Raw genomic sequence first — 26,834 nt, 5'->3', positions numbered from 1 at the left:
TTAAATACACCGCACAAAACACAGAAACTACTTGAGGACGAGTCCCTCTCTGTCCCCTTTAGTTTTCAGTCGAGACTCTGGAACAGATAGCAGACCTCTGCCCGAGGATCTCAAGGTACGTGCTGCTGTGTATGGGACTAAAAGTTCAGAAATATAACAAGGTGAGAGGCCATAAAGAGCTTTAAAAGTAATCAATAGAATTTTAAAGTCAATTCTAAAACATACTGGGAGCCAGTGTAATGAAGCTAAAATAGGAGTAATGTGGTCATATTTCTTTGTTCTGGTTAAAAGCCCGGCAGCTGAGTTCTGGACAGTCTGGAGTCGATCAATAGATTTTTGGGTTAAATGGGTTAAAAGGCTGTTGCAATAATCCAGGCGTGATGAGATGAAGGCGTGTAAAATGGTCTTGGTGTCCTTAAAAGTTAACATAGATCGAATTTTTGCTATATTTCTAAGTTGATAAAAACATGATTGAACAAGTTTTGTGGTGTGCTGCTCGAAATTTAAATTACTATCAAACCAAACACCAAGGTTCTTTGCCACAGGCTTAATGTGATTTACTAGGGAACCAGCAGATGGCAGTATTTGATTTGCCATCTGTTGGGACCCAATGACCAGGATTTCTGTTTTGTCTGAGTTCAGTTGGAGGAAATTATTTGACATCCATTTTTTAACTTCACAAAGGCAGTTGTTAAGTGAACTCAGCATTACAGGGTCTGTGGATCTGACGGGCAAGTATATTTGTGTGTCATCAGCATAAATATGAAAGAAATGCCATGTTTATGGATAATATGTCCAAGGGGAAGCAGATACAAGGAAAACAAAATGGGTCCTAAGACCGACCCCTGAGGCACACCATATTTAACTGGACAGAACGAAGAGACATAGTTGTTTACAGACACGCAAAACTTACTATTTGACAAGTAGGATGAAAACCATTCTAGGGCAGTACCAGAGATCCCCACCCAGTGCCTCAGTCTGTCTAACATGATGTTGTGATCAATGGTGTCAAAAGCAGCGCTAAGGTCCAGGAGTACCAGGACTCAGCACATACCTTCATCAGCAGACATTAAAAGGTCATTGGTGACTTTAAGCAGGGCAGTCTCAGTGCTGTGGTACTTCCTGAAACCAGATTGAAACTTTTCAAATATTTTATTATTTTCCAGTACAGTGAGCAGCTGTTTGGACACAATACTTTCTAGAATCTTTGCAATAAACGGCAGTTTTGAAATTGGTCTAAAATTATGTGGGAGGGAGGGATCTAAACCAGGTTTCTTTAAAAGTGGGCTCACGCAAGCTGTTTTAAAATAATCAGGGACACAACCAGTAGATAGGGAGCTGTTGAAAACAGAGATCAAATGGGGCCCAACTGAATCTATTACTTTCAGTAAAAACTTTGTAGGTATTACATCAAGTGGGCTGGAGGACACTCTCATTTCTGATACTGTTTTTAAAAGCTCAGACAAGTCGATGGGATAAAACTGGTTCAAACTCTCTTGTTGCTGGTGAGGGACCTCTGAGTAAGAGGCCGCGGGGGTAATAGAGGCTCTGATTGTTCAATTCACAGTCATCATTACTTCCAGCAGAGGCACAAGGAGGGGTTGGGTTTACCAGCTGATCCACAGTCTTAAACAGAAACCTGGGGTTGTGTTTATGTGTAGTAATGAGTTCAGAAAAATAGTGTGATAGATTAGAGTTTATTACGTTGTTTACATACACAGTAACCGAGGTCAAGCTGTTTTGATAAACAAGATAATTTCTGGAATGATGTGTGGCAGCACACAGGTTGATAGGGACTGGAATATCTATCGAAAATAAAGAATTGTATGTTAGCTGTTTTTGACCTAGAGCACCTTGACACAAACTGTTGTTTAAGATTTAGTTAGCCCCAAAACATCACTTTACATTATCTAGATGATGCCTCCCTATAAGCGGACGGAAATCTTTAAGACCAAATAGCGAGTTCAGTTGCCTTTTACCTTGAACTTTTAGATATCCTATGACCTGGAAGAGACATTTCCATAGGCATATTATCATGCCACTTTTTCCATACCAGTTTGCATTCTGTTTGCTCCTGGACTCTGTTGGGAATCAAGAAATTACAACACTGAAATACTTGCAGACTTTTGGCTTGAGATGCTGAGCTCCACCATTTCTCTGAAAGTGTTGGAAAGTTTTATCATTAAAGTCATTTTAACGTCACATGTTCCCTAAGGCTTACGGTTATGGCCAGCTACAATCTCACTATAACAACTAGGTTAAAAATGACATGCAATTAATGTGGGGCAAAAACTGCAGTTTTACCATTAGTGAGTATAACTGTGACATTATATGATTTACACCTAACCTGGTGCATGTGTAACTATTTAGTTGTAACTTAGAGTTACGTTGTATCTTATCTCCGTGGAGAAACTGCTTTTATTTTAGTAATGCATAAATCACAACTTAGTAATAATTTACGTTATAACTAGGCTACCTTTGACCTTACACACAGTTGGTGCAACAGGCTGCTAGCGTTTAGATTCATTTAAATTTAGAATGCGTGTTAAATGTTGTGAATCCCAGACTCTGCCATGGGCCTCTTGAGTATCGAGTCATATCTGTGTCAACATATGTTCTAGAGCATCCCAGGAGCAGAGCCAGACCACAAAAGACACAAATGCGTGTTTATTGTTGTTATAAACGGTTTACACCTTGATGAGACCATCTTGACTAGATTCATATCATGGAAATGCAGTGTCACTCAGCTGTTCTGATACAAAGCATGCATATTAAACAGTGGTATAACTAAAAGCTCCACTGAACACACACACACACACACACACACACACACACACACACACACACACACACATATATATTACGACTTACACACACAATCATTGCCATGCAGGACTAATAGCAACCGACAATGATTGATTGGGTTGAATGATAAGTGATCAAACTCTGACGTCCGACACTAAGAATGAGAACATATCCGTGTGTAGGCGAGTGCCTTGCTCTGTGCTTTTGGGAGAGGAGAGATTGTTAATGTGTGTGTATGGTTTTTGTATGTTTGTGTGCAGAGGGAGGGGTGATGGTGTTAACATTACTGCTGCCATGTGTTTATTTCCCAGAGTTCTGGTCTGTGGCGTCTCAATCATCTCCACAGGCTTAAACATTCACTTTCCATCCATTTACAGCCTGTATGTATGCATGTGTATGCAGGTACTGTATGTGTGTGTGGGGGTGTGGATATTAATATATTTCCCACTAATGTGTGGAATGTGGACATTAGTGTGTATTTGCGCATGACAACCATGACAAGAACCCATCTCTACATGTATCAGTGTGTGTGTGTGTGTGAGTCCCTGCTTTGTGTGTGAGAGTGTTTGTGTAAGTGTGTTTACAGTTGTATGCGTCCCACTGTCTCCTCCGTGTGATTAGCTTCCCATTAACAAAGTCACATATCACCCATCAGTGGCTCCATGCCTCCTCTGTACTATCTCAGTGGACAAACATGCTGTCAGCTAGACCCGTTTACGCACACACGCACACACACACACATCCAACGTCCACACCCATCTGGACAGCCATTAGGTACCTATCATAGCATATGATGATTGTCTGTATTGCAAAACCATTTGGTTAAAAGTGGGCATCCAGACATCCACAAACGACCCTAAATTACAGCCTGAAATTAGTAATTTTTCACTGCCACATTTAAAGTAGCTGATTCATCGCTTTCATTTCCCGTAATTAAGTAATACACATAATGATAGCACCTTGGGGAAGGTCTATGTGGTTAATTTATGTGGTTAATTTAGTAATAGTTTAAAGGGGCCATGTGTAGTTCTCAGTGGCCTCTAACGGTGAGGTTTCAGATCACTATGTTTCCAAGCGTGTGGTCCTGCGCGTTTATGAACTAATGACTGAGCACTCGGCATCATATATTATTATATTATATATATATATTATTATAACGCTGTACTGACTGCATTTAGCCTACGTTACAGTGACTGACTGAAGCTGTGTACCTAAGTAAAATGACAATAAATCTAAATTGAACGTTACAAAGCAAACAACGCTAATCTAGCTGACTGCTGGCATGCATTGCATCACTATTGGCTAGTATATATATTGGCCCATTTACATAATTTTTTGCAGGCTAAAATCAACACTCAACACATAATACCGGTACCAGCGTTAGCTGGTGAAGTAATGTAGCAGGCCATACAGCGACAGTATTTTGCATTGGATAATGTTAGCAACGGGTCGGGGTTAGCCGTCAGGCTTATCTAACTTGAGCCAACTAAAACACAAAATAGAGTTCAGACAGAATCAGTAGGCACAAGGTTTGGGAGTGCACATTAACATCACAGCCTGCATAAACCAATGCCGAAAATCTGACCTAATTTCTTCATATAGGAAGCAGCATACAGGCCGTTAGAAGGAACTGAGAAAGCTGTCCAATAGTACATATTTATGTGAGGTTACAAGACGTTCACAAATAGGTAATAACAAAGTGGTTAATTTCTTTAAAAAAATACACAATAGAGATTAAAGAAATCTTTATTTCTTAAAGAAAAGGGGAAGAAGAATATTTACAGACTGACTGAAAAACCTTTGTGGAAACTTCAATTGCTGTATGTTGAAGTTTGTGCATATAATACAAGCATTTCCAACACAGATCCTTCCTCTCTCCCTTTCTCCTTCATTTCACATCTGCTCCTCTCTCTTCTTCTTAAAACCCCAACAATTCTATCTCTTTCGTCTATAATGACTATCTCTGCTTGGCTTCACTTTCAACACCAAGTCAAATGCCAGAAACAATTGGTTCCAATCACCCTTTCCCATTCAAAAAAATTATTCCATAGGCTGAGAGCGGATGGAGGGGTGGGGAGTGCGAGTGCCTGGAAAACCCTAAGCCCTTATAGTCCCAGTGCACTGTGGCTGTCACAGCCAGCTTTACTCTGCTCCGCTCTGCTCCGCTTCACCTGTTATCTGTCCATCACTGTATTGTGTTGTACTGTACTGTGCCCAGAGCTCTCAGCTCAAACACCAGAGTATTAGGCCAGTATATATCAATAACCACCACAACTTAAGAACACATTTTTAGTATGACTACTGCTCTTAAAATATCTAAAAGCTAAGCTCCCCAATAGCCAAAATACAATAGTTATAAACTAGCACAATAAAACTACTGCAAATCTTAGCTCCAGCACAAACAGTGTAGTTGACAACGTACAGTATATTCAACCAATTAATGTGAACTGAATTTTGGTTTAAAGCTATCGGGTAAAGGTTTGCAATGTTTCTGTCTATGCAATGGCCTCTGTATCTCAATAGGCACATAATAAAAATATATTTTTTTCACTTTCCATAAATAAAATTGTCTTGAAATTAACCAGACATACACACTCACATACGCACTTCTACAAATACAGCTTATTCTTTGTATTAAAAAAACACCTCACTCACTAATTCTCTTTCTCCCCCCCCCCCACGTATAACTTCCCCTGCTCCAGCTGTGTCTTAAGAAGTCAGGGCCAAACTGGTAATCTGACTGAGATAGAAGTTACTGGATCTGTATCCATTACAGGATGTAATACCCCTCAGTCCCAGACTCTCCTCACTTCCCCTTACCTTCAACCTTTTAGAGCTCATTTCAAGATCACTTTTTTTTCCCTCAAACACACAACATAAGAGCTGTGTCATGCATGGCATATTGGGGACTCATGTATATGTCTTTGTTGCTGGACCCCTATATCTTCAACTCCTGCCACCACATTAGCCTTTTGGATCCCGCCCTCACCCATTCAGACACTCCCAGGGGCAAACTGTGGTCTGTGGCCCCAGCTGTGTTAAAGAAAAGATTTCAGGTGTCCCACAGAGAAAATAAAATGGCTTGTATCTAAGATGTGAGTTTACTTCAGGACACCAACAATTTGTTTTCAACAACTGGCAGCAACACCTCACCTCAGTGTTTCTGCTCTACAGCCAGAGGTATCACTTTCCAGCGAGGGAACTCAACACATCCTGTCAGGAAGCTTTGAGACCGAGGAGCAGAAAGCGCTACCAGTTTGCGTACAGTGAGTCAGCTCTCATGCCTTCTGCTGCGCTTTTCTCTAAACTGCTTGTTTATTGAGAAATGTCTCTATTAGCTATTCACAAGGATGATAGTTTAGTAAATGACTTCCTGAGAGCCGAGCACTCCTATGAATCCCCACTGAATGAACTAAACTGAATGCTTTTGAGGTGATGAGATGCATCATTTTCACTGCAGGTGACAATAAATGCGGCCTGTCTTGTCTGGTACTTGTACAGCCTTATTGATTTTCTCAAAACTAACAAAAGACACCAGAGCACTGAGCATCAAGAGTCTACATTTGGTTTCTTTTAGACTATGGGAACACCGTTTTGAGCAAATCTGTTGTTGTGTGAAGTAAACAGTAACTTAGTGAAACCTGAAATCATCAAGCAGGTGTTCAGTAACACACACATACACACACACACACAGAAACAGATAAAGCACACATAATCTTGCCAACAACTTTATGAAAACACAGATCACTGTGAAGTGCGAGTTGAAGAGCACATTCTCAGTGCTTGGAGAACACAGTGTCAAACAACAACATTTGGGAAGGGATTATTTTGGCTGAAAACCGGGAAGGTGTTTTATTCTGTTAAAACAAAACCTGAAATTCTGCAGAGAGCAACAGAGTCTCATTAGCGGGCAGTGACAAAAGCAAAGCAACTGGCAGCGCTTTGACTGTGAAAACTGATACTGCGGTGCTTATTTCCACCAAGGACAATGAAATGTAAGCTATCACGCTCACTCCTCACTTCCCAGAACTCACATTGAAGGCTGCAGCCTGGCGTAGGTGGAAGGTCATAGAAAATCTGTGCGTGTGTGTGATTTATAAAGCGTGCGTAAGTGTGCACATTCCCCATGCACTCATTTCTCCTTGAAGAATAATGAACACATCGTCCTTTACTGATTTGCTGCAGAGACAATAGTCTATGCTGTAGGGAAAACTTTGACCTTCATGCAGACACAACACTGTAGCAGTCTACTGCCTGTCTAAACCTGTAATGACTCCAGTTCACCTGTGGCTATAGGACCAGGAAACACTAGCTGACTAAGTCTAGACTTCCATTCACTCTACCAATTGTCCATGTGCTGTTTTAGAGTGGGAGAGAGTGGGAAGAAACCACGATAAAACAGTGAGGAATAGGCAGACAGAGGAAGAGAAAGTGAGGTGCATGATCAGGTCTGATAATTAAAAACCTCTCTATCTACCTGCTCCGTCTTTTTTTTTTTTACCATACAGTTTTTCAGAAAACAAATATTTGCCAGTTGAGTCACTGCTGAATCTACTGTATTGCCAGGACAATCAATCATCTGTGTGTCAGCCAGTGAATAAAGCTGTTGCTTAGAGGCCTCAAGCGAAATGCTATTTGAATTTGGAACTGTTTCAGCACACCTGATTTGACGCTTTAACGACCAAATAATATATAAGGGTAAAATAAAAATGACACACTCAAGCTGTCTGTTTTCCAAATCTACAATCAGGGCATTTTGCTGAGGCCAAGCTTGGTCAGCTAACTGAAAGCATGCAAGCTAGAAAATGAATGAATTGAGTTTACAGTCTGGGAATCTGGGAGATGTTCTTATCTAGTGAGGCATAGCAATATTATTATAGTTTAAAAATAATCTGGCATTTTTATTTATTAACTTAAACCGACTGGGAAAGGAGAATGCAGCTCCAGCAGCCATTCGGGAAAACAGGGCTAACGCCTGAAGAAAATGGTTCACAGATAAATAAATACATGTTTTCAGTGAGTCATCACAGATGTGGTGACTATTAGGAGCAGATTATATATAGAGTTGAATGATTTTGAAAAAAAAAATGTCATTGCAATTTTTTTTACAGATATTGCAATTGCGATATGATTTGCGATACAAGGAGGAATGATCATTTTTACATAATTATTCTCATTTTCATTGAAAAACATATTCATTCAAATGAATTATGGTGTGATTTTTGCAAGGATCTGTACTAAACAAAGATGTTTTCTTAAATCTCTCATATAGGATGTGTAGGCCAGGACATATCTGCAGCAATATTTAATTTAAAATGGTATTTTGACACACGTCACCTTCAAAAAAAATTGCGCATCCTGAGATTTGAAAATTGCAGGAGGCCAAATTGTGATTTCAATCAATTTCGATTACTGGTTCAGCCCTAATCATTTGTTTCACTAACCTATAGGTGGCACACTAATGTTACAACGTCATTTAAATGGACTGAAACCTTACATCCCAACACCTGACACCAAATCCAAAACACTGCATTTAAAGAGATGTGATCCATGTCCAATTTGCAGCTATACAAAGTGTAAGGGGAATTTAAAGCATAAAGATAAATGGGGGGAAACAAATATACTTAATGAACTTAATATAAAATGAAAAACCTAGTGAGAATTACTTACTGGGGTGAAAAAAAACTAGGTAGAGGTCCAACTTTTGGACCAGATTTTACATGTCTTCTTCTTTGGCAGATGTTCTGCAGCTTCTTAAACAGATTAGTCAGTTTTACCATGAGTCTAAAACACCGTTTTTTATGTTTCTGTCCATGTGTGCTCATGTCTGCAGTGCAAATGCTTAAATGTTCATGGCATTCAAAAACACAGTTATTACTTCAAAGGCTTTGCTTTAAATGATAAAACAGCATCTGCGAGCAAAGACAGTAAATCAAACGAAGAGGGTAAGACAGCATGGACTGCAAAGGAAAGCCGACTGAACTGGTGACAATGACAGGAAAGATGGACGAGAAAGAGGGGATGACATGCAGCCAGAGGTCGCAGGACGACCCCAGCACATAGCAAACTGAGTATGAGGTATGAGCCTTTGCTGGCTTAACTTCAGGGCTCCCAGCTGAAACAATCTCCAATGACTTTAAATAGACCAACAATAAAGAGAGAAAAGAATAATATGCACAGACACAATCACTGATACAAATGATCTAATCTGACGTCTAAACTTGTGTTCTGAATTTAAGAGCAGAAACACAGTTTAATTTTTTTGAATAAATGATTGTGAAAATAATCTACAGAGCTGCTGTGCCACGCTTAAACCTATATGTGGGAAAAACAACAGAAGCAGAGTGTCAAATCGTAATGACACACATCACAGCACTGAACAGACTATTAAATCTGACACGTTCTCTCTCTCTCCAACACCTCGCCAATCACACTTCAGATACCAAACATGGTCACAGACAAAGCGGCTGATGCAGCTAACAGTAACAATGTCAGTCCATGACAAAATATCTCTCTGAATGTCAGAGCAACTATAGAACTTCTAAATTAAAGTGTGAAAACGTGATGAGATAATCAATAACTCACAATACCATGTCTTATTTTGTATAGTCAGTAGAAAAGCTTGCATGTTATCTTCAAGAAATTGTTGTTGATTTACCATATAGTTATGATGTGAAAATCTGATAATATTGGTGTATTTGCTCTTTAATAGTGCGATTGAAATGACCTGTATCAAATTTACTGTTGACATTCTAACAGAAAGACAAAACACAGAGCTGCACCCACCAAAACTCTATAATTTCACAATTGGAAAATTAAATGAAAAATATTGTAAAACCATCTCAGCTAGGAATTTTTTGAGCTGCTGGCTTTGATAAATACTGCTGTGTTTTAACATTAAACATGATGTAAAACAGCCTCTCGCATATCTTATGTTTAGGATCGTGTCTACATCAGTTGCTATGTTTTGGAGCCAACTTCTAAAACTGACTGTCATCACGAGTTGCTTACAAAGTGCAGGCACTGCATAGCAGAGCCCAGATTTAAGCTGCAACTTTTAAAAGTAACACATGTACAAGTAATATTCAAGATGTAAAACACAGAGTAGACAGAACAGAACCACCAATCATGTTTGCAGTAATGAGAAGAGAAGCCAGAACTAAACAACTAAAGTTTGAAAATAAGATTTTTGCATCAGAGCAACTTCAGAATAGAGCTAAGTTAGAACAGCAACTCTGTTGAGGGCAGTGGCGGGTAGAGAAAAGTTTGCAGTAACTCACCATGTGCTTGTGCGTGAAGAGAGAACAGTCCAAGCAACAGCAGAGGGCTCCGACTCCAGAGACAGAGAGAGAGACAGCGCTTCAGCCTTTCTCCCTGCACTGGCATGGTAGAGTCTGCCACTCCGCTCCTCTCTTCTCCTCTCTTCAGTACACTCCACCCAACAGGATCCGCCACTCACACACTGTCTCTCCCCCCGAGTGTGTGTATGTATGCGCCAGAGAGAGAGAGAGAGAGCGAGAGGTGGGGGTGGGAGTATTGGGCATGCAAGCTCCTGTATGTGTGTGTGTCCACCGCAACGTGAGAAAGTCCACACCACACAAAACACACCAGCAGCGGCAGCAGCAGTTGCAGTTGATTGTCCTCCGACCCGGTCTGACAGTAGCAGCCCAGCTGAGAGAAAGAGCGAGAGAGAGAGAGGCAAAAAGGGGGAGTTACTTCACTTGCATAGTCGGGAGGCGCACACACACACACACACACACAGGGAGAGAGGACATGGGTGGAAAGAAAACGGGGGCAGGGAGCAGACAGGAGCAAGATGGGGTTTAGTAAAAAGTAGGAGGAGGAGGATATTGAAAACAAGCAGCAGGATCTGTGGGATTCAGTGTCTTTAACAGCTTACAGATAACTGTTTCCACTTTTATTTTCTGCAGGAATCCTTTGAACAAGGTGAAAGTGGAATGAATAGTTGATTAAAGCTATATGTGGACTATAAAGATAGTGTTTGTTGAGCAGCGGCACAATTGAGAAACTTCTCCATTGTAGATAATGGAGTTGCATTTGGAAAACACAACTGATTGACTCCGTATGCAAAATAATGTTTGAAGTCAAACTGTACCAAAGTCCTTCGTAGTCTTCGGTAGGATTACCAATCAAAAGCAATTTTATTACCTGCAACCAAGAGATACTGGTATTTTGAGAAAATACAACAAATTAGTTTGAAAATAAGACATGAACAAAATATCTCTTCACACAGTGGAGTGCTGTTAATAAATCAGGTAACTGGCAAAGACACTCTAAAGGAGCTGTTAAGAGATTACATCACCCTTGCCTGGAGCTTTTATACTAATAAATAAATGGGTTGAGACACTCTAATAGACCATTTCCTTTTCAGAGCTATCCTGTTGCCTATGGGGCATTTACTGTGGACAGAACTGTGTGTGTGTGTGTGTGTGTGTGTGTGTGTGTGTGTGTGTGTGTGTGTGTGTGTGTGTGTGTGTGCTGAGAACACTTTGCTTTTAGCAAAAAGTATTATAGACAAACAACACAAAATGCTGATTTCTAATTTTTAGAGGTTAAATAGATGGGGCAAACAATTATTGTTTTCATGTTAATCCATCTTGTTTGTAGCCGCCGCTGTTCGTTGCACTTCTTTTCTTTCTCACTCTCGTTCATTTTGTTCATTAGTGACAAACAATAGGCGGCCTGGCTCCCTCTCTCCTCGATGAGAGGAAAAATCACTTCATAAATAAATAGTCCTGCCTTATTCTTCTTCTGTCTCGCCTCGTCCCCTCCTCCCTGAAGCCCCTTTCCCATACAAACCTTAACGTACAGTAACTGATGTTCCCATTGATTCTGTCTCGCAAGGAAACCAGATCTGGTGTCAGTTTTCTAAGTAAGATGTCCTGGTGGTTTGTTAGCAGGAGTGAGTGATATTTATAAGAGGTTTTGAAATCACATTTATTCATTTAGCTGATGCTTTTATCCAAAGTGACTTACAATTACTATATATGTCAGAGGTCACACACCTCTGGAGCAACTAGGGGTTAAGCGTCTTGTTCAGGGACACATTGGTGGATGTGTTAAAGTGGGGAGTTGAAGCCCGGTCTCCCACACCAAAGGCATGCATCTTATCCACTGCCCCATCACCACACCAAATTATTATGGTTTTAATTAGCCACCACAGAAACTCGATCTGTTGGAAATGAAAATTAACTTGTAAATATCAAGCACTGTAAACATGTTTCATGTTTATTTTATAATGTCTGCAACCTTGTAAATTGTGCTGCTGCCTGTCTTTGACAGGACACTCTGCAATTTTTAAGTTATAATCCATAATTGACACACTGAAGAAAAACACATAATTTACTCAAAATCTTGTATGACAATAGACTTGACAGCAAAATTCTGTGTCTAGTAGACCTATACTGTGTCTCAGTTCGTATATGCTTACACTTGCTGCAGTGCATGTGCTCTGAGGAGTATGACAGAATACAGTGCACCATGAGTTTCCGGACGGTGTACTCGAAACAGTCAAAAAGTTGTGTGTAAAAGTATTTTCATTTTTATTGATGTTTAATAAAATTGACATGGGCAAACAAGCTGGCAGATATTTTAGTGACAATAGGGTGACCATTATGGTCAAATGTTGGCAATAAGGACTCACCCAGTTACAATTCACAATTAAAAAATGAATTAAGAAATGCATGCACTACGCCAGTAAGTACATAGTGTACACAGTGCACTACATGTTAGTGGAAGTATCTGAATTAAGAACAGCTCTATTGTATAGTCTGTCCCTTTCAACAATGAAAACATTAAACTTCAGAAAAATGTGTCTTTGTAAAGTTGAACTATTGTTATGTGTCTTTACCCCTCTCACTTTTCTTTGCCCTCCCAGGTCACACACAGCTATCTCCCTTATTATTACTGTGTCTGTTAAAAGTTTTTGCACCCCATAAATGCAGATGCCCTCCCCTCTCCAATTCTGTCTTTCCCTCCTCCACTCCCTTTCCTACTCCCCTCCTCCAGTGAACCAGAATGTCATTTCAAGCATGTCTAACCACGGGAAGCCTTTTAAAAACTGTGACAGCATTTGCCCCCAATCCCCACTAACCGCGTGTGTGTGTGTGTGTGTGTGCGTGCGTGCATGCGTAATGAATGTCTGTAGTGATTTGCTGGAAGACAGGATATCATATGCACATTGTTACTTTCAGGTATTGTAGGCTGGTGCCCCCCAAACACACACACACACACACACACACACACACACACACACACACTCACAGTTGCTATTCATCCATAGTGTCACCCTCATGCTGGGCCTATGATAAATGGCTGTTACTGTCACAAGTGAGAGATGAGCAGTAAAAGAGAAACAGGAGTAAAGAAAAGGCTGCTGACAGGACAAACAAAAGGAAAGATCAGAGAAGAATGACGGTTGTCTAAGGCGGTTTGAAGGAAAGATTTCTGAAGAATTTGTGTAAATTGGGGATGGTGACATTTTAGGGAGATGTGAAGGGGTTCAGAGAAAGGAGGGAAAAGGAGGACAGAGCGATGGGGAGTAAGGATCAGAGGTGCAAAAGGATGCCATTGAAATAAACGGTGCAACAAATTTTTAGTTAAGGTAAAAAATAAGTACTAATTTGCTTGGACATTTTAATCTTTTTTCTTTTTCCTGACTTCATCTGAATGTGTAAAAGAGAGCTTCAATATCATAGCATACAAAAAATGCATCCCTGCCAGCGCTGGGGGTCAATATGCTCTGTTTTCTGCATTCACACTCTTATCATTTTTGACAGGCTATCATAACACGACAACTTCACGTCAGCAGCTTTCAGTGTCAACTCTTTAAAGAAAGTCAAGTTTTGCTTTCAGAATGCTTAAAGCCGTCAAGGGTGAAGACACATGAAAACACATTTACATTCTGATCTCTGAAATTAGGATACAAATCATACACCTAAAACATTTGTTCAAGGGCAGTGGAGGCCTAAATGTTAGAGAAGTGAGCTTAAGAGCGGGGTGGCGTCGGTTAAAACCCCAGCGGAGATTCCTCCAGTGGTGCTGTTCAGTCCCAGGAGATCAGACTTTCATTCTACTGGGCTACTTCCAGGTATGAATGTGTAACTGTGCAAATGTGGTCAGGGCATCCCTACAAAAGAGAGGCTTTCTCTCAGGGAAACATCCATGAATAAAAGGTTGTAAAACAAAAGATCCCTCTGTCGCTGTCCAGCGAAAACCATGTATCTGCAAACGTGGAAATTTTGAATTTCTTTTTTTTTTTTTGAACGCCTGAGTGTTCCTTTGTTGGTTGAGATGTTCAGACATCTTGCTACTGCGTTTGTGAAAAAGTTACACAAAAACATTCTGTGGTTCCAGAGAAATCTGCACCAGGTCTAACAAACTGCCTCAAGTGACATCAATTGCATCGCTGGTTGAGACTAGAGACTCAAGGCTACATTATCCGTTAATAGCATAACAAGTTAAAGCAATGTGTGTAATAAAAAAAAGAATGCATGTCTTTTTTTTCTGTATCTATTTTTATACTTTTCTTTTCATACTTTTCAAACTGTACAACATAAGCCCAGCAATCTTATAGGAATGCAATGGTAAATCGGTATAGTACTCTTGGTGGTACATTCCCAGGGATGGTTTTCACAGGACAGTGACATTTTTAAATATGATATACTAAGGACTTTTCCTTCTGTCAAATGAAAGCACAGTTCCTCCAAAAGTCAGCTATTTAAAATGTAACAAATAAAAAGCACTCTTTCACACCATTGTGTTTTTTGACTGCACAGAAGTTCTTTGTGGTTACATGGACTCAACATTCTCAAAAAACATACAAATGGACTTGGCATACTTGTGGCTTCACATACGGACATTTGTTATTCAAATACATAATCTCCGCTTTGGGATTTCCATCTGCGCCAGAGGATTTAAAGACCACCTTACCTTTTCCTGGTTCACTTTTAGAAGAATTTATCCCTTTATTTGGTGTGTGAGCTGACTAACAGACAGGGGATTAAGTACATTTTAGAGAAACACCTCTGTGGCACAGCAGCACATCTGCTAATACCCATCCATTCACTTCAGCATGTCTTTAAACTAACAAGCAGTTTAACATAATCTGTTTTAAACCCGTCCATTCATTCCTATTCACTGCTGCATTTACATAGCAATCCTTTCTGCCTGAATGGTCTGTGGTGAGAGAGACACAAAAGGAAGACTGAGAGAACATATTCATGGTTGTAGATGCCAGAGAGTTGTGTGTGAGAGTATAGTTCCTCTTCCTATTTCGCTCCCATTTGTATTCTCAACTTTTCTGCCTCAGGGAGCCATAGACAGTGTAGAAGAAGTATCGTTTTGATTTGGTCCAGAAGTAGCCAAATATGAACCAAAAAACCTAGAATACACTTTGTCAAATAGACTGCAAATATCAGTTTTGTCATCCAAAAAATGTATATAGTGGAAAGTTGTTTGGAAGGAGCTTCAAGGAGTTGGAGTAAAAGATTTATTGATGGGAGGCAAGTGCATGAAAAACAAAGGAATTTGTAAGGGATGGAGTGAAGGAGAAAAAGCATTTGATGATTAAGGATGGATTAAAAGGGCTGCATATGAAAAGTGTTAAATCTTTTCACCTCGCATTTCAAACAACAATTTCAGCATAGAGTCCCACTGAAACTTTCAGATCCTCCTGTCACAAACACACCCACCATGTCTCATCGTCCAACAACCCAACCCCACTTTATGAGAGAAATGAGGAAAGCAAGGGATAACACATAGAGTGAGTAGAGGCATGACGATGAAGCGACAAAGAAGTACTCTGTCAGGTCCACTTCTGACCCCAACACTGCTTTGTTCTTGATTGACCTTTCACTTTTGGAAAAAATCCCTTCTCGTCACTGCTAGAGAATCTTTTTCTCACGGACAAGTCATGATGAAAGCCAGCAGTGAAAACAGAAGTCAAAAGATGAATCATAAAAACACTTGAAGAAAAGAAGGAACGAGCAGTTACAAGAAAGAAGTGGACAAAATGGTATCATAAGTATGTACTCCCTCTCTTCTCTTTCTCCCTAGCAACAAAACTGGACTAGTTACTATCCTTTTCCACAGAGTTTCAAATTCAAGCAAATATAATATAAAGTAAGTAATACATTTCCTGCATTATAAAATGACTGCACAAACAGTTTTATATCTGTAATGTGGCGCCAGGGGCGGAGCTAGACTCTCAGCACAGCGGGGCCAGAGCTTAATCACAGGGCACACCTGCTACTAAGTCATTTATACCAAGTTTACATGACCTCGGACTCAGTCCAAAAGTTCCGTCTGCGCCGTTGCTGCTGGAGCTGATCGCGGCCATTTTATTCCATGCTTGTGCTCACACCTGAAGTGCTGCAGCGCGTCCCAGAAGTATCTGCACAGCTACGGAGAGAATACGCAGCAAGTCTATTTTTTGACAAAAGCCGCCTCAAGCAGCACAGAGCAGATGAACCGGGCATGAAGTCAAAAACGGCATAGAATTCATTGAAAAATACCCTTTGCAGACTCACGATCATATATCAACAAGAAACCGGCAATGTAACAATGTAACAATGTAACAATGTAGCCTACTCACCATGGTAGAAGCACAAAAATCTAGGACTGAACTGAACAAATCAACACAATCTGAAATGTTCTTATGCTTTTTGGCTTTTTCCCTTTCCTTTAATGAGTTATATACCTTTTTGTGCATGTAATAGGTTTCCAAAGTGAAAAAGTCCACCCCAAAGAGAGTTCCTATTTCCCACAAAAAACTCTGCTCTGAACTGCTTGAAGTCCAGCCGTTTCCCTTTCATCCCTGTGACGTCACTGGGATGAAAGCTAAATGCGCCTCATATAACGCTGGCCAAGCTAGCGGCTAGTCCGACACGCCCTCATAAACACTCATTGGACCTCTTCTCTTCTCACTGGCCCGCCCTTCTCTGCTTCTGATTGGCTAGTAGTCCTTAACTGCGCATGTGCAACACCAAACAAAGATCATTTAGAGACAAGATGCGTCACTCCATAGCTAAAACGAAGCCTTCACACACATAGGGTGAAAAGAGGAGCTGCAGCAATGTGCAGTAAGACAAAAAATATGGTGTTTTTTTTTTTATTAAACCATGTAAACCTGTTCTGGTACAACCCCTAAATAAGATTTTTGAACCTGAAAGTGAGCATTATACCACCTATTTAAAATTTGCAAATAAGTTTGCCATTTGTTTAAAATGCAAATGTTACTTTATGATTTATGTTTTATTTTTAAACATTTCTGCTTAGAATATAGTGTTTTTTTGTTGGTAATTGTCATTCTTGTGGTGGTTTACCATTTAAACCAGGAGTGAAGTTTCATTTGATAAGAACAGCTGAACTTATTTTTATATTATTGGAAGAAAACTGCATGTAACTCCTCTCGCCCGCATCTTCCATCAACTGACATAGGGGCCCCCCCCACCCACACTACCTCGGCTCAGACAATACAGATGATTTCAAACAGATACTTTGTGGTTGATACGCCATCATAGATCAGTCAAACATTCAATTAGTGTAATTTAAAATTCAAAAGGGAATCCAGCACAATAAAATATTTAAGGAACTCACTGTACTTTCTCTCACTCACATCGGTGTGGCCTCTAAACACAGAAAGATAAAGATATTTCTTCTTTTTTTTCCATTTCCCTTCTTTGTTTCATTCTCTATTGCTTAGAAACATTCACACATATATAAATACACATATAAACATACACCACCACTTAAAGATGGGTTATAAACATCTCTTTGGGATTTGTAACAAAGAAAGCTTTCTTTGCCAATGAAACATGAGCAGAGGTAACAAAAGTAACGAATTGCAATTACTTTACTCACCTTACTGTAAGAAGAAGAAGATGAAGATGAAGAAGATATACTTTATTTAATCCCGCGAGGGGAAACTCAATGTTTTCACTCTGTTAGTATTTTTTACACACCGGTCCGAAGGACACACACATGCACACAAACAGGACCTATAGCAACACACAGAGAGATGGCTCAGTGCGGCGCCCCGAGCAGTTAGGGGCTTGCTCGGGGGCTTGCTCAGGGGCTTCAGCACCTCTCCAGCTACCAGTCCACGCTCCGCAACTCTAGTCTGAGCTGGAACCCCGGCAACCCTCCAGTTCCCAGCCTAATCCTTACGGACTGAGCTACTGCCGTGCCTAATTGAGTAGTTGTACTTTTTAAAGTATTTCTTGTAAATCTGTAATTTTACTTTTACTAAAGTACGTTTTGTTTTAAGTATTTCTTACTTCATTACATTTTCAATCACCTCCGTTACTGAGTTAAAAAAAACAGTGCAAGGAAAAACTCGCAACCACTTTGGCTTCAAGTGCAAGAGAACAACAGCTTTATCATGCAGTGTAAAGCTTGATTTACACTCCTGCGTAGGGTCTACGTGCGTAGCTACGCCGTAGGCTACGCATGTAGCCATGCATTTATACTTGTGCGTCTGTGTCATTCTGCGATTTCACCCCCAAACGCTAGTCGGCAGTAGCGCTACAGCGTACATTGTACTGACCTTTGCCAGCCGAGCAGTCTAACTTCCAGTTTAGCCTTCCACTAACGTGAATGGGGGTAAAATTGTATACGTGCGGCTGGTGTAGCCTTTTGAAATGTTATCGACCAAATGGATCACATTCTGATAGTGAAACGAGTCATTTCGCTCGGGTTGTGTCAAATATATTGATCCACCGTGTTACAGCCGCCGTTTTGGCCGCTAGTAAAAGTTACTTCAAAATACGGGCACTTCCTGTCAGCTCGGAAGCATTGCGAGGCTACCCAGCCAACCAATCACAGTGCTTACGGTCCACATCGACTCGATGTGTAGTTACATTTTTGAGGAGGTGCACGTCAGGCTACGGCGGAGGAGACGGCATAGGGTAGGGGGCTACGCAGAGGCTACGCCGTCGATTTGACGCAGAAGTATAAATTGCACTTAAGCTGTGAAAAAATATTGTATTAAGTTACTATTAATGCTAAATGAACATTTCCTGCTGCTGCAGCTTCACATTGAAAGCATTTAACTGGCGAAACACGATTTGACTTTTATTTTGAAGCAGTCACACAACAAGACAACCTTTATTTTCCACAGTTTTCTGACAGTAGACCAGTTCGAAATATGGCAGTGAGTAACAGTCAGGAGCACACACAGTGAGCTTTTAGATAAAGAGCTGCAGGCGACAGGCTGCACACCTCCACCTTCTCAGCCAGGTAACCAACTCCTTTCACTTTCGCTGTTGGCAGACTTATGTCGTGTGCCGCATAAAGTCAGATCATGACTGCTCACACAATGATGGAAAAGACCACTGCCCGACAATAGATTGTTTAGCTGCCCAAGACTTCTGTGCCCTGTGGTATTAAAAGGTATCTGCTGTTACCACCAATAACTACAGGTGTCTCATGCACAATAACGGTGCAGCTACATAATTACGTCAAAACCAGTTGATTAATATATCATGCCAATCAGGGTTACATTTACAATTACAGACTTTAACCATCGCTCCTGAGCATACTGCCTCCTTGGCTGCGGTCTGAGAGCATTTTCTAGTTAATTAGGCTTATGTAGTAGCCTATGTAGATTTATTATTATGGATTTAGGCCTACCATGTTTTTGAGGAGTCTGTTCACACTGATATAAGCTAATAAAAAGGTTCATTTTGCGCAAGTTTAAAATATTAAACACTTATTTGGCAAATATCTTTGAAAGTCCAGCCCCCACAGTGGCTGCTTAGAAAAATGTGTGCCCTTTAACAAATGTGGTTGAGGACCCCTGAAGTAGAGGTCAGTTAAATAAGTCATAGTTTTCACATGACGTCACATTCCAAGGAAAACGCTCCCTTCGAGGGCAAAAAAGAAGTTATTTTCTGCTGCCTGCCAACCAATAAGCAAGTGATAAACTGTTACTTTGAGTTGGTTGGATGGTTGTTGTGCTTTCGGATGCACCAATCGAGGAGGAGACAAGTCTGGGCTGTGTTAGGTGAGGGATTCCCCTCATGGTAAACGTAAACATACCGCAGTCGAGTGGCGGCAGGGACCCCTGTTTGAATGTAAATAGGGATATGACTTCATATACAGTGCAGTGTTACCCATTTTCCCAGTCCAGTGCAGCCTGCCAGAGACTAATCTGTTCCGCCTGTAGTAAGGGGACCATGCTGAACAATTCAGTTCTGGTTTCGTGTCAATGTGACTTGTGGTTATAGAGGAATAATTCTTTGGGATTCAATAGCGCCACCTAGGGGCGAGTTGCACCAAATTTTACACCCGCCTCAGGGGGGCGTCCCACATTAACGCTCGAAATTTGGTGTCGATTGGCCATTCCAAAACGAAGATAAGACATCCTGTTAGTATCGTTTTTCGCAAAACATTTGTTAGCATATAATTGCGACATTTTTAGTCGGATCAAAATTTCTTCTACAAACATTCATCAACTTGGTCCAGAGATATCCGTGCCAAGTTTGGTGTCGATCGGACTTGCAGCTTAAGTTAATGAGTTAATTAAAATAGGTTTTGAAGTTTTCGCGATGTAGTAAAAAATCTAGGCGGAAATGGACCTATACCACGAGATTCAGCTCGATCCCCCGAACGCGTGGATATAAGGTTTTTGATATCCGCCTTTGTGAGCGGGAGTTCCAAGCCCAAACGAATTGACCTTGCTTATAGCGCCACCTAGAGGTGGAAGTGTGCAAATTTTTGTACCTGCGGTCGCTGCAGTGACCTGGACCTACCTTATGAGTTTTGTGTCTGTAGCACTTACCGTCTGGGCCGCAGTATCAGTTTTATTCACGGAAGAATAATAATAATAAAAATCCTAACGAAAACACTAAATAATAATAATAATAATCCTTATTTGTAGAGCACTTTTCAAAAACAAGTTACAAAGTGCTTTAACAAGTGTAAAGACAAATACACCCAAAAGACGAAAGAAGAGATTAGTAAAATAGAATAAAATAAAAGGGATAAAATAAAGTCAAATAAGATCGGGAAAGGCACTCCTATAAAAGTATGTTTTAAGAAGGCACTTAAAAGAGTTCACTGACTCAGCCGACCTGATTTCCTCGGGCAGGCTGTTCCAGAGCCTCGGGGCCCTGACAGCAAACGCTCTGTCCCCTTTAGTTTTCAGTCGAGACTCTGGAACAGACAACAGACCTCTGCCCGAGGATCTCAAGGTACGTGCTGGTGTGTATGGGACTAAAAGTTCAGAAATATAACAAGGCGAGAGGCCATGAAGAGCTTTAAAAGTGATCAATAGAATTTTAAAGTCAATTCTAAAACACACTGGGAGCCAGTGTAATTAAGCTAAAATAGGAGTAATGTGGTCATATTTCTTTGTTCTGGTTAAAAGCCTGGCAGCTGAGTTCTGGACAGTCTGGAGTCAATCAATAGATTTTTCGGTTAAACAGGTGAAAAGGCTGTTGCAATAATCCAGGCGTGATGAGATGAAGGCGTGTAAAATGGTCTTGGTGTCCTTAAAAGTTAACATAGATTGAATTTTTGCTATATTTCTAAGTTGATAAAAACATGATTGAACAAGTTTTGTGGTGTGCTGCTCGAAATTTAAATTACTATCAAACCAAACACCAAGGTTCTTTGCCACAGGCTTAATGTGATTTACTAGGGAACCAGCAGATGGCAGTATTATTTTTTGCCATCTGCTGGGGCCCAATGACCAGGATTTCTGTTTTGTCTGAGTTCAGTTGGAGGAAATTATTTGACATCCATTTTTTAACTTCACAAAGGCAGTTGTTAAGTGAACTCAGCATTACAGGGTCTGTGGATCTGACGGGCAAGTATATTTGTGTCATCAGCATAAATATGAAAAGAAATACCATGTTTATGGATAATATGTCCAAGGGGAAGCAGATACAAGGAAAACAAAATGGGTCCTAAGACCGACCCCTGAGGCACACCATATTTAACTGGACAGAACGAAGAGACATAGTTGTTTACAGACACGCAAAACTTACTATTTGACAGGTAGGATGAAAACCATTCTAGGGCAGTACCAGAGATCCCCACCCAGTGCCTCAGTCTGTCTAACATGATGTTGTGATCAATGGTGTCAAAAGCAGCGCTAAGGTCCAGGAGTACCAGGACTCAGCACATACCTTCATCAGCAGACATTAAAAGGTCATTGGTGACTTTAAGCAGGGCAGTCTCAGTGCTGTGGTACTTCCTGAAACCAGATTGAAACTTTTCAAATAATTTGTTATTTTCTACAGTGAGCAGCTGTTTGGACACAATACTTTCTAGAATCTTTGCAATAAAAGGCAGTTTTGAAATTGGTCTAAAATTATGTGGGAGGGAGGGATCTAAACCAGGTTTCTTTAAAAGTGGGTTCTCGCAAGCTGTTTTAAAATAATCAGGGACACAACCAGTAGATAGGGAGCTGTTGAAAACAGAGATCAAATGGGGCCCAACAGAATCTATTACTTTCAGTAAAAACTCAAACAAGTCGATGGGATAAAACTGGTTCAAACTCTCTTGTTGCTTGTGAGGAACCTCTGAGTAAGAGGCCGTGGGGGTAATAGAGGCTCTGGTTGACTCCACCTTATTGGTAAAATAAGATTCAATTCACAGTCATCATTACTTCCAGCAGAGGCACAAGGAGGGGTTGGGTTTATGAGCTGATCCACAGTCTTAAACAGAAACCTGGGATTGTGTTTATGTGTAGTAATGAGTTCAGAAAAATAGTGTGTTCTCGCATCCTTAACCATGTTATTGTAGTTAATTAATAAATCCTTTAGACTGAGGTAATGGACTTGGAGACTGGATTTTCTGCGCTCTGCTTTCCTGCATTCCCTTTTTAGGCTGCGAATGCTGTCATTTATCCAGGGTTGCTTACTAGCTTTAGACGTAGGCCTAACCTTTAGAGGAGCAGTAATATAAGTAATATAAGTCCAGTGTAAGACCACGGTTATGTGTTTGCCCTTTGACATGTTGTTTGAAGTTAAAAGAAGTGGCCATATTTAAAAAGTCAGTTGCATTAACATTGGTGGGGTCATCAACATCTAATATTAAAATTGCCACAAAGAACAATTCTGTCATAATTTAAAACCAGAGTAGATAGAAATTCAGGAAGTTCTGATAAAAATCCTCCAGGCGGTTTTGGGGGGCGGTAAATTATAACAAATATGATAGGTTGCAGCCCTCCAACTTTAAGAGTGAGAACTTCAAAGGAGTTAAACTCATCACAGCATACTTGATGACATTTTAAATTTTTCCTATACAATAGGGTTCTCAGCTCCGCTGGTACTGGGAATCGCGATGCCTTGCATTCACGGGTTCCCAGCCCACTCGGGCTTGGACCCCTAATAATATATTAAATATATAACTAAATAAATATATATCTAAAGTAACTTTTACTCTGAGTACATTTTAAATGAGCTACTTTTTACTCTTACCAGAGTAAATTTTTATATCGGTAATTTTACTTGAACTTAAGTAAAAGTTCATCAAAGTAATCATACTTTTACTTAAGTAGAATATTTTTGTACTCTTTCCACCTCTGAACATGAGCGTTATTTGAAGTTATTGCAAGGAGTCTCTCTCTCTCTCTCTCTCTCTCTCTCTCTCTCTCTCTCTCTCTCTCTCACACACACACACACGCGTACGCACACACACAGTCGTGTTTCCTTGACTTTTGGTACATTCCATTGACTTACATTTAATCCCTGGAGTCTAACACCTAACCAAAACCTAACCTTACCCTAACCACGTATTTTGTCCCCATCAGAAAGATGAGTCCACAAAATGTGACTCTGTAAACAGATTTTGTCCCCAAACAGTAGTAATACCCTCCCACACACACGCACGCACGCACGCACGCACACACACACACACACACACACACACAAAGAGAGGTAGGAGTCAAGCCATTTAAACTTAATGAAGGCCTAATGATAGACTGGGAATGGCTTTTGCGGCTTTTTATTGTCATTGTGAAACCGCTCACTGTATCACTTTACAACCACCATAAAATCATTGACATGGATAGGTGTGGTTAGGGCGAGGTACAACAAAACTGAGAATGAGTGTGAGAAATCTACCTCTGCAATGATATCATAAATATTTCAATTATTCTTAATTGCTTAACTGTATATCTGAAATAAATGCCTGAGTTCTCCCTCAAGCTATGTGGCATATGCAGTGTTTTCTAAAGGATTTCAATGGGATTGATATCCTGTTACTTTGCCTTAAGGCCCAAAGAGCGTAACCCCTCCCACAAATTAAAGGCTCAAATTTACTTTGAGTATTTGTAGTTTCATAAATAAATTATGTGTATCCAATCAAACACAGTCAGTTCAAGAGATTTACAGCTCAGTGATGGGAAATACCTTTTTGTATTTTTGAAAAGAGAAAGTGACAACACACAAGCAGAGTCTTTTCAAGTCTGGAACAAGCCAAATCAATTTGGCTCCCTGCGGAGAGCTGGGGTTAGGGTTGTTCAAGAAGGAACGGCATGGCCAAAAGGGTGGAATGTTAAAAATGCCCAGTAACAGAAGAGAATAGTCTGCAGAAGACAGAAGAGTCGTGTGGCAGCGGCTTCCTGAGTGGGAGCTGAAAGAGAGAGTGAGATGTCCCACCTGCTCTGTGGGATCTTTGCCTGCCCACTTTTGTGATTCATAAATCTGCAACAGCTTACCAAATAACTGAGGATCACGATGTGCAGCCACCCACCAACATTTTTTTTTGTCCCCCCACAATGATTGGCCCCCGCCTGTGTTTCCATCTGTCACACAAAATATCATAGACGGCTCTGATTGGAATTTGCTGTAACTAACTAACTTAACATTTTACTACATGTTTAATAACGTTTGATAAAGGAAAACAGGCTGGGAAACAAACTTTTAGAAACTAGAGATAAAGAAAAGACACTACTGGAAGAGCTACATTATTAGGTTGGTTCCATAAGGTGAGGTGGCTTGAGTCTATACATTGTATTGGCTAATACAGAGTTTGGGTATCTAAGTTTGGTATTGGTGGAGGAAAAAGTCAGATCACAAATAGTTACTATTAGTGATCCGACTTAATAATACAGTGTGACAAGCACAAGCATGTTATACCATTTTCTACGGTCAATTTAAAATCAACATTAAAAATTCAGGGTTTGAAAATGGATCAGACACTCTATGGATTGCTGTCAAATTAAGAAAGCAGTAAACGAGGAAGCTTAAGATTCTTGAACAGCAAGTTCAACAGGAGTTCAGTTACCTGCGGAGGAGGATTTCATGAGGTGAAATAATTGCATTTGAGTCCAGTGTTGTTTGTGTTGAGCCGCCGCTGTGACAGTTTGGGGCAATTTTAAAAAGGGTCAACTAGCAGCTACACATTTGATAGCAAATGGAGGAATATGTGTACCAAATCACCGAAATCACTTAAAGTGTTTATGTTCATTTCTGTTGTATCTTTTGCAATACATTCTGTGATGCCACAGGACACTGATTTACAAGCTTGAGTTTCTGGTCATTCTAATTAACCATTTAAAACTAACTCTATTTGGCCTTGAATAGGTGGGGAGGACCACCTAAAGTGGGAGCTTACGCTCATAAAAGAGCTACACATGTTCCCGTGGCCAATGACAACTGTTCCTACAGCCAAGAATAGCGTAGCCCAATAAAACCTTTCTGTCTCTATTGCTGGTCCTATTCACTGTTGCCCCCCCCCCTCTCTCTTTCTCTCTCTCACACACACACACACACACACTGGCCAAACACAATGCCTCTTTTAGTCGATTTATTTCCTACACAGGCCTGCTGAGTGTCTTGAAGATTTAAGTAATATTATCACTTGAAATTTGTATGGCTTTGAAAATAAAACACCCCAGACCTGAATGGGGGAAAAAGTTATGTGATAAACTAACTTACACAGTTTGAGAGATCTGAAACACCAGCAAATTATCTGAAAAAATATGCAGACTTATTATCAATAAAATAACTAAATGAATTGAATACAATAATGAAATTATCCATGGACAGATAGAAGAGGACATAGGATTAGAGAATAAAGACAAAAGGGCAAGAGAAGAGAAGAGAAAAGAAGAGACATTGTTATGGTGGCTGTTTTGGGCCAAACAGAGCGAGGTGACACCAGGGGCAGGGGCTGACCTACAAACCGCCGGTAACCCCCACACCTGCATTAACACATGGGACACACACGGACACAAAGACACGTACACCAACATGCACACACATCAACTTATTCATACATCACTGCCCACAACACCAGCTCCTCTAGACCTGCCAAAAGGCCACCATTTGACCTACCGATAATACCATCTGTTAGGCTTAACACTAGTGCTTTGTAATTGTTCTTCCTCATAGACTTTACCAAACAATCAGACACATACTGCCAGGGATTGAAAACCGTGTTTTACTGAAGACTTCAAAGGAGAGCTATGTGAGAGAGGTCGGAGGTGAGGGCCAGAATGGAGGCAGAGAAGAAGTATGTGATTTGATTAAAACAGGCACTCTGGAGCAAAGAAGGGGAGAGGAAAGAAACAAAAGGAGAGAGAGAGAAAAAGAAAAGTGAGAGCAAATGCTCAAAGCTATTTATTGATGTTGGTATAATTAATCTAATTAAAACCATTTTAAAACCAAAATTCAGTTATAAACCTTTGAGTTCACACCAGTATTCAACATTTTTTTTTATTTAGTTTGATTAATTCTCCAGATTCTAACATGGGCATGACCAATTCAAATTCATTGAGTTTAAATATAATTTCTGATGGCACTGATTTCTTAGCATGAAGCAGGCCTGTGACCACTTCTGAAAACTTGAGACATTTGAGGGTCAGCTCGTTTGCGGTCTTACAGGAAGTTAGATGGCGTGTTAAATTAGTTTGGTCTCTCTGCCTACAGTGGACAGACTGGTTGGGGACGTGCTTGGCGCAGGGTTTTGAGGTGGGGGGAGGCAGTTAGCCGCCACAAAAAGAGGAGAAATGCAACTTCAAACTCCAAAGCTGATTCTTTTTTAGTTGGCTT

General features: G+C 40.4%; 1 protein-coding gene across 1 annotated transcript in view; it reads right to left on the bottom strand.

The window, feature by feature from the left end:
* The window catches only part of bmpr1ba (bone morphogenetic protein receptor, type IBa), a 63,372-nt gene that overhangs the window by 17,623 nt on the left and 18,915 nt on the right, over positions 1-26,834 (bottom strand). The window contains exon 2 of the mRNA XM_038702905.1: positions 10,086-10,476. Within this exon, the coding sequence (XP_038558833.1) occupies positions 10,086-10,191 (106 nt within the window). The 5' untranslated portion in view covers positions 10,192-10,476. The remainder of the gene's footprint in view (positions 1-10,085; positions 10,477-26,834) is intronic.

Source organism: Micropterus salmoides, unplaced genomic scaffold (assembly GCF_014851395.1).
Source record: "Micropterus salmoides isolate LMB-PRFRI ecotype aquatic unplaced genomic scaffold, ASM1485139v1 Ms_hic_scaffold_7, whole genome shotgun sequence".
NCBI lineage: Eukaryota > Metazoa > Chordata > Actinopteri > Centrarchiformes > Centrarchidae > Micropterus > Micropterus salmoides.
Note: the sequence above shows the minus strand (reverse complement) of the source record. Positions and strands in the feature narration are given on the sequence as shown.